At 42.9% G+C, this 9,633-nt stretch overlaps 1 protein-coding gene across 1 annotated transcript; it reads left to right on the plus strand.

Annotated features, from left to right (window-relative positions):
* Nucleotides 1–4,805: 4,805 nt before the first annotated feature.
* LOC112848035 (uncharacterized) lies at nt 4,806–6,707 on the plus strand. The gene is made up of 2 exons (XM_025910861.1): nt 4,806–6,384; nt 6,629–6,707. The coding sequence occupies exon 1, from the start codon at nt 5,093–5,095 to the stop codon at nt 6,038–6,040; it is 948 nt and encodes a 315-aa protein (XP_025766646.1). The 5' UTR covers nt 4,806–5,092; the 3' UTR covers nt 6,041–6,384; nt 6,629–6,707.
* Nucleotides 6,708–9,633: the final 2,926 nt, after the last annotated feature.

The following is a 9,633-nucleotide window of genomic DNA, read 5'->3' on the forward strand; positions in this document are numbered from 1 at the left end:
CCACAGACAAGTGAGATACAGATGCCTGCAAAATTACAGTTTAGGGGTTGCTGTCACAATTTCTAACCTAGTTAGAACATGACCATGATAAATATTGATGTCAGTAAGCTTGAACCAGTTTGTTTAAAATCATTATTAAAAGATAACTAAAACAGGAGTCTACTTAAGATGTGTTTTTGCATGACACAATGAAAACAGTACAGATTTGTTTTGTTTGTGCACCACATTATCAATATACTAACAGAAACAAATCTCTGGTGGAATCCTGACCGATTGCCGGCTGATGGGTGGCCGTAATGATATCCCCCATCTGTGACGTGGATGATGCAACCCTGAGCAGTAATCAGAATCAGAATCAGAAGACTTTATTTATCCCCAAGGGGCAATTAACAAACAACCGAGCAGCATACGTTGAAGATAAGGACAATAAGAACAGGCAATAGGAGTGAAATAATAAATACACAAGACTATACAGTACATACAGTTTTAAAATTACACAGTTTTAAAATTAAAGTGACTGAAGGTGAATAAATAACTGCAAGTGACTAAAAGTGAATAAAGTGTCAGTAGTGTAAGAAGAGTGTAGTTTATGTTTATGGGTGTGGGAAATGTTCTTATTGGCTGGAGTTAAAAAGCAGAGTGGCTTTGGGGACAAAGGTGGCTCTCCTCCTCTCAGTCCTGCAGGAAATGCAGCGGAGGCGTCGCCCAGAGGGGAGCCATTGAAATGCGGGGTGAAGAATGTGAGAGGGGTCGTTGATGATTTTGGCTGCCTGTCTAAGGGCCTGTTGGCTGAAAACCTGTGCCAGAGTTCTGACCGGCAGTCCAATGATTTTAGAGCACACTGATGCAGTGTGCTGCAGTCTGTTCCTGTTCTGAAAGCTGAGGGAGTGGAACCTGCAGGTGATGGAGAAGGTCATGATGCTTTCCAGGAAGGCATAGTAGAAAGTCATCATGAAGGGTGTGCTGACTCCAAAGGAGTTGAGTTTCCTATGGAGGTATAGCCGTTGGTGGCACCTCCTGAGAATCTCCTCTGTGTTGGCAGAGAATTTCAGGAGGTTGTCAAAGATGGTTCCCAGGTATTTGTACTCCTGAACTACCTCCACTGGCTTCCCGTGGATGGTGGTGGTGACTGAAGCAGCCAGATCCCTCTGCCTACTGGAGAAGGTCACCACCATCTCTTTGGTTTTGCTCACGGTCAGTTCAAGTTTGGAGCTGTCACACCACTCTACAAACTCCTGAAGAGTGGGCCCGTGGTGTTGTGAGGGGCCTGACAGCAGTGACAGGAGAACTGTGTCGTCAGCATATTTAACCAGGTGACAGGTGTGCTGTGTGGAGTGAGTCATCAGTGTAGAGGATGAAGAGCAGGGGGGAGAGCACACAGCCCTGGGGGGAGCCAGTGGAGGTGGAACGGAGACCGGAAAGAGACTTGTTCACCCGAACTTTCTGAGTCCTGTTGGTCAAAAAGTCCAATATCCACAGGATTAGCTGATCATCCAGGTGAAATCGGGTGGAAAGTTTAGTGGCCAGGATATGAGGCTGCAGAGTGTTGAACGCTGATGAGAAATCAGCAAACAGAAGTCTGGCGGAGGAGTCAGGGAGCTCCAGATGTTTGTGGATGGAGTCCAAGATGAAGATTTTGGCATCATCAACACCTCTGCGTGCATGGTAAGCAAACTGGAGTGGGTCCATCAGGGGGTCAGTTGCTCTTACAGTGTGCTGTTTTATAATCTTCTCCATGGCCTTCATCACCAGGGAGGTGAGGGCCACAGGACGAAGATCATTCAGAGACTTTGGGTTGTTTCTTTTGGGGATGGGGATGACTGTGGAGTGTTTCCACAGCTGGGGGACGGTGTGACTGTCAATTGAGTGTTGAAATAGAGTCCAGAACACACTTCCTAGTTGCCCTGCAAAGTGCCTCAGAACTCGACTGCTGATGTTGTCAGGGCCGGGTGAGCTCCTCTCCCTGGTCCTCCTGAGGGCTCTCACCACATCCTCAGTCCTGAAGGTGAGTGCAGAGCTGCCAGGTTTGAGTGAGGCTCTGGACTCCTCAAGCTGGGCCATGTTGTCCGTCTCAAACCTGGTGTAGAAAGCGTTGAGGTCGTCAGGGAGGGAGGAGGGGTTGCTGCACTCCACCTGGATGGTTCTGGGGGTGGTGACCGCAGTATTCACAGAGGCCATGGTTTTGAGGCCCTGCCAGGCTGAGTGGAGGTCCCCTGTGGTGAATTTTTTTTCAACTGTGTTTTTATACTCAAAAAAAATGAGGAACACTTCATGCCCGTAAGCGGCATCTATGAAAAACAGTGGTAATGTCTTGAGTATCCACCAGGGGTAGCAGTGTGGAGGTGCATTCATTTACAGACTTGCTACACTATATATTTAAACATTTTCAGTTTGTTCAGGAATTCAGCCTTTCTGTCAAAGATTTATAGAGACATATGTTTGCAGCAAATAAAATACAGGTTGTGCACACTGAACAAGCCAGACAGAAAGTGATGCTTGCATTCTATCATTATTACTGACTTGTGTTTCTAGCAGAAATATGTGGGACTTTGTTCTAAATATTTCTGATGATGAACCACAACGCTCTGGGACCATGCTTTAAACTATTGGTAATTCTTACCATTTACAAATAAACTAACAGTTATAGCGGTGCCAGTCACAGTCATGCCTGCTTACTCAAGTTGCCTGCCGCTAATCTTAGTATATCATGTTTGCAAATAATTAAAAAATGGTAAGTGGCCTGTATTTGTATAGCGCTTTACTAGTCCCTAAGGACCCCAAAGCACTTTACACATCCAGTCATCCACCCATTCACACACTGGTGATGGCAAGCTACAGTGTGGGGCGCACTGACAGAGGCGCCACCAGGCCCTCTGACCAGAGGCGGATCTAGAGAAATTTTCTTAGGGTGGCAAAGAAATGAAATGGGGTGGCAAAATCAAAGCCTTTTTTTTCCCCCCCAAACACATATGCAGGTGGTTACATATGGTTAAAATGATTCAAATGCAGTAAGTATACACGTTATAGTCTATAACTTAATTACTGTCTGTAGCCCACATAATTACACACTTTAGTTACATAAAATATGTGAGTTTTGATTCTATGTACTGTATAGCCTGTATAATAAATAAATATGTAGCCCAATAAGTATAAAATCCAGAAAGCTACACAACATGGGGCGGTTCATTTACAAACACAGGTCTAACTCAAGTTTCACATTGTTCTTTGTTAGAAAACAATAACATTGTTACATGCTTAAATTACACGAAATGTCAGAAATCTGCACTGTATGGAACGAAAATTTAAACCAAATTTTTCATGATTTGTTGGATGAACCCACTGAGGTCTGAAATACAACCGGCCATTTTTGACTCCTTTTGAGTTTACGTTTGTATTTCACCCTCAGATTGTTTCATTTTATTTTTTTCCCCTTGCCTTGTTTGGTATCATTCTTTCCAGCTCAACTGAATTTAGTTGTTTTTTTCACTGACATACTGCATTAGTACTACTATTACTATTAATAGTACTATTACTGATCTGAAATCACACAAAGAACTTAAAATCCTAGTAGTATTTTTTTTACTGTGAAAAAAACCACAGACATGTTGAGTAAATTTTTATAACTTGAAATGCAAATATAAATTCTACATTTTGTAAACATATACAACTATTTATCTAAAAATGCAGCCAATACACCTGCCGTTTTTTTCATTTTGTACAACCATTTAAAAATATTACTAAAACTAAAATGAGAGAACAATCAGGTGTTGCAATAAGATGCCCCACAAATTATGTGTGCCAGTAAAGAAAAAAAAGTTTGTCCACCAAAAGACAGAGGAGAACGGCACAGGGAAAAACCTGCAGGCCTGACAACAGGTGGTCTATCACTCCGCTGGTTTTCTACTTAGTGACAGTGTTTACGTTGCAAATGTGCCTTTGTCACATTCATTAGTGCCCTCACTGACACACAAAACAAAACAACGACTACACAACAGAACAGCTACACAAGACAACACAACACACTAACTATACACTCCACACTAAACGTCACAAATCTCCCATATCTAAAAACTCTCTCTCTCCCTCTCTCTCACTGGCTCGCTCTGTCTCGCTGCCGTTACCGTCACTCCCAAAACTCTCCCCTCTTCCTAAACAACAAAGTCCCACATGTTGACTTTTTTTTTTTTAAATTGGTCGACATGGTACATTTTTCCACCGATAGGAAAGAGGTGGCTTTTTTTCCCCTTCCTTTACTGTTTTCGCGATGTCCTTAGAAAAACGCTTAAAACCCACACACACAAAAACGTGACGACAGTATTTAGAAAAAAGCGTGGCTTATATATATTATCATAACTCTGGATCTACTGGCCTGTAATTAAAATGTAAGAACTTTGAAGTCCGAACTTTCAATGTGGGCTGAAATAGAGACTCGGCATGGCTGCAGCTTGTTGCTATGTCATCTTAAAATAGTCATGTGATTTGGAGGTGCAGCGTGTCCGTGGACCACAGAGGGTTAATAATAATTCCTTCCATTTCCAGAGTGTAACATCCAACCACCTGTGCAAAATCCGAAATTCCCATGGTGTTGTTCAAAATGTGCTCTGGCACAATCATAAGCATCGCTTGCTACTGAAAACAAAAAAAAAAAGCCGGTCCTGCTATGGGCTGAACCATTTGTTAATGGTGGAGGGGGGGGACACTATGCAATATATTCAGTTTTAGCATTTATATTCACTGTTGACTGTAACTACGCTCAAACTGTTAATGCCATCTTATTTTAATAAACAACACTGTCATATGCAAAACTGGGGTGGCAAGGGATCATTTTAGGGTGGCACTTGCCACCCCATGCCATCCTTCTAGATCCGCCCCTGCCTCTGACCACCACCAGTAGGCAACAGGTGAAGTGTCTTGCCTGTGATGCCTCAAAGGCAATCACCATGAGCAGGTGAGACATCAGGGTCAACATCTCACAGAAGGTGCAGTAAGGGCAGCTGGACTGTGGATTTTGGGTGGTAAGCGACTAATCAATTCAGTCCTACACAAATGCGTAATCTGCCGGAAGCTGCGTGGGAGACCGGAAGAACAACGTATGGCTGACTTATCACCGGAACGTCTCAAGGTTTGCCCTCCCTTCACATACGCTGGGCTTGACGTCTTTGGGCCTTGGTCTGTTGTAACCAGACGCACCAGAGGAGGACAGGCAGAGAGCAAACGGTGGGCCATGATGTTTAGTTGTTTGAGTTCAAGGGCCGTCCACATTGAGCTGATTGAGTCTATGGACACATCTAGCTGTATAAACGCTCTCAGGCGGTTCTTCGCTCTCAGAGGCCCTGCAAAGGAACTCCAGTCGGATTGTGGGACCAACTTCATTGGAGCTAGCAAGGAGTTGGAGATGGATAATACTGTACAGGGGTACCTCAGCAAGCAAGGATGTAGCTGGAACTTCAGACCTCCACATGCTTCCCACATGGGAGGCTCATGGGAACGGATGATTGGTGTTGCCAGGAGAATCCTTGATTCAATGCTCTTGCAGCAAAAGAGTCGCCTAACCCATGAAGTGCTGTCAACACTAATGGCAGAAATTACAGCTATCATCAATGCACGTCCACTCCTACCTGTGTCTACAGACCCACACCAACCTTTCATTCTTTCATCGGCCATGCTCCTCACACAGAAATCAGGAGTTCCACCTCCTCCAGGAGATTTCACAGATAAGGACCTCTTCACAAAACAATGGAGGCAGGTTCAAGCGCTCGCCAACCAGTTTTGGGCCCGTTGGAGCAAAGAATACTTACCATCCTTACAACAAAGACAAAAATGGACAGTGACAAGCAGAAACCTTCAAGTTGGGGATCTGGTCCTCCTCAGAGACAAGCAGACAATCCGCAACTACTGGCCCATGGCCATAGTCACAGCAACCTTTCCTGGGAAGGATGGACATGTGAGAAAGGTTGAGGTAAAAACCGCCGACCAAGGTGACACAAGAACCTTCCTAAGGCCAGTTGCAGAAGTAGTTCTTCTTCTGCCTAAGGACTGATTTAAGGACTGTTGTTTGGACTCATTCAGGTTCATAGTGGCCTCACATAGGCCAGGCGGGGAGTGTGATGCCTCAAAGGCATTTATGCCATTTATCTTTAATGTTTGCTTTAAAATAATTCATTTGTATGTATTTAAGTTAAAAAGAACAGTAAAAAGAGTTAAAAATATTAAGAAGATTTAATTTTGAAGGTGAACTTGCTAATAACCTCACTTCCTGGTGGGTTACAGTTCATTTCCTGTTTACCTCCTCTTCCTGGTTGCTCTAAGAGGGAGAGTGACATGCGGTCATGCTCTGAGGCTTATCCACAGCCATCCACTTGGGAACATTGTTCAGGCAACGCCGTAAGTGTATATATTTCATGATAAAGGTTTTAAAAAGGCATAAATAGCGGTATTTGTTAAAAACTGTATTTTATTTGTAATTCATGAAGGTTGATTTGTACATGTTAAAAAAGGCAGTTTGGATGATCATTACTGTTGCTCAAGCTAATACGAAGATGTAAGGTCACATTTTGAGTTATTTTGTGATGCAATATTTATGTAAACACGATCATTTTTTCTATTCTGTATTTCTTTTCAACTACAGTTTTCACCGCTTGTCAAATGAAGATTCTGAGTAAAAAGTCAACTCTACTCGGACTCCTGTATTCATTGACAGAGGTTTAGCTTGGTGTTTAATCAGAGTTGCTACACTCTGCAACAGAACACTACATTGCCCAAGGACACAACAACCGAGACTGTCCAAGCTGGGACTCGAACTGGCAACCTTCCAATTACAAGGCGAACTCCCAACTCTTTGATCCACGATCGCCCTTAAATTAAAAACTGTGGTTCAAAAATTTTACTCTGGGGAAGGGCAAGTGCTCAACCTGGTCTTAATATATTCCAGGAATCATTGACAGTTGTTCAGTATTTATGGAACACTTTTATAAAAACTATTCTATAACAGTTTTCCCAAACGTAATGGCACAGTTATCTTACGGCCCTAGCAGGGCCAGTCCTGAAATTCCCCTGGTGTAGGTGTGGTCTCTCTGTCTCTCCTGCCTAGGTGCCGTCTGTTGGGTACATTACCATTTTGCCTCTTTCTCTCCTTTTTCAACTCGGACACTTTTTGTTACTTTCTCTCCCCTGGACCTCTTTAGGGGACCATAACAAGTTAAAATGAGAGATTTTTGCTTTTCGTCTTAGTGCTTGTTGTTCAGCTGCCGTGCATATCGTCACCTTTTAATGATAAATAACAGCCTTCTACAGACAAGCAGCAACCTCCCATCTCTATCTATCTGTAAATCTTAGTGAATGCCATTGATGTGTTTTGTCCTTTAATCAAATTAATCCCAAAAGACTTTTTAGATTTTAGATATTAACATTACCAAAAAAATGCAGTCTATACTACTATGTGAATTTTAACAGTAGTCTTCTAATGTCCAGTTTTCATGAAAGCACCATGAAGTTGATTTGTTTGTTTGCTCACATTTCCAAAAACCCAGCCCAGTCCCAATAAAATCAGCTGATAAGAGTTACACAGTCACGCATAACAGGACTCAAAATGGTTTAAAAAGCAGTCAATGTCCAAAGAACAGCTTTGAAATACCTTCATGAAGCCTGAAGAGCACTTAAAAAAAAAAAGAAAAACTAGGTACAAAGTCTGGCATCTCTTATGCAAAATATAGAGAAATTATGGGTCACTCAAGACAATATAAAACACACACAATATAAAACTTTAAAGAAATGTAAGAAACAAAAAAATCAAGGTATTAAGATGGAACCTAACAGAAAAAAACAAAGTACAAGCTTATAATTCACACAGAACTGGAACTCAGTAAACAATAGGCTAGGTGAAAAAATACCAGCTGACAGCTGGCTGACCTCTGGCTGAAAGCGGCAATTTTGAGTGGCTGTATCTGTACTTCTCTGTACATCTGTAATTCTCTGAGCAATTTAAGGTTGCAGTTTAAAAATTGTCATTATTTACTACGTTTTTCACATTATACGATCACATTGATGATTGTATTGTTTACCTAGTTGATGATTTTCTGATCTTACTGGAGGATGAGCATACAGTTCTTACTGTTGTGGTATATATTTATTATATCATTTTGTTGAGAGATTGCAAAATTGTTCATAAACAGGTTATATGAGAATTCCAAGGTACCAATCATTTGTTCTGACTTTTATGCTATGCACTACTGTCATTTGTTTATTGTTCTGGAGTTGCTACACTCTGCAACAGAACACTACAGTGAAAAGGCTGCACTCGATGGTCCTACGTGTTCGTGATGGCAGCAAGCAACAAGTCATCGGTATCAAATACCAGGAGCAACGTGACATCAGCATCATCTGTAAGTGCGGCTCGCGCCAGAGCTAAAGCAGAAGCTGCTAAGGTACGAGCATCATATGCTAGCCAGGAGGCTAAATTAAAACTGGAAAAGGCTGCTAGAGAAGCAGAAAGGAAAACTAGAGAAGCTCAAAATCAGTTGGAAGCCGCTAGAATTGATACAGAGCTGGAAGTGCTAACATTAAATCGTGAAGCAGATGCAGCCATCGCTGAAGCACAGGTGTTAGAAGATGTAGCCGAAATGCATGGAAATGTAGAAAATATGAAATCTGAGTCAGAAGACAGGCTTAGATTGCAACGTATTAGTGAATATGTTTGCTCTCAAAATGATCAGAATCAGTCTACCTTTGCACCAGTATCTGTCCCACCTGTTAAATCTGTAGACCATGCAGAATCACAAGACAGTTTCAGAACATGGCATCCACCTGCAAGCTTAGCGGAATTCCAACATAGCAATAGCAAGCCCAAGCCTGAAGCGGATGATGGGACACATCCACCCACAACAAACCTGTCTAAACTGACCAGAGCTGAATCGAAGACTGACATCGAAAGGACAAACCCTCGCACGTATATAGGTGCTCAGTCACAAACACCCCGGCATATGCTTCCAGTGAGCGTGCCACAACCACCAGACCCTCTGGCACAGTATTTGGCGCGACGTGATCTCGTCACGTCAGGACTGTACCAATTTGATGATAAGCCAGAGAATTTCCGTGCATGGCGGTCCTCATTCACTAACGCTGTGGCTGAGGTTCAACTTACAGAAACACAAGAATTAGACCTCATGACCAAATGGTTAGGAAAAGAGTCTGGACAGCAAATAAGATGCATACGCTCAGTGCACGTGAATAATGCCGGTGTGGCTCTGCGCAAGGCATGGGAGAGGCTGAATGACTGCTATGGTGCCCCTGAGATGATTGAGCAGTCGCTGTTTCAGAGACTTGACAGTTTTCCAAAAATTGTGGCCAAAGATCACATCAGATTACGTGAACTTGGGGATTTGCTCATGGAGATACAAGGCGCCAAGGAGGATGGATACCTCACTGGGCTGTCATATCTAGATACCTCCAGAGGTATTGGACCCATAGTTGACAAGCTCCCATATGGGCTCCAGGAGAAGTGGGTGTCATCTGGGTCGTGGTACAAAGAGGAGAACAACGGCTGCTTCCCTCCCTTTAGTTACTTTTGTAACTTTGTCTGTCATGAGGCAAAGAAGTGAAATGACCCCAGCTTTATTCGTCAAAGCAACGGCGCAA

The sequence above is a fragment of the Oreochromis niloticus genome, linkage group LG10 (genome assembly GCF_001858045.2).
Source record: "Oreochromis niloticus isolate F11D_XX linkage group LG10, O_niloticus_UMD_NMBU, whole genome shotgun sequence".
Lineage (NCBI taxonomy): Eukaryota > Metazoa > Chordata > Actinopteri > Cichliformes > Cichlidae > Oreochromis > Oreochromis niloticus.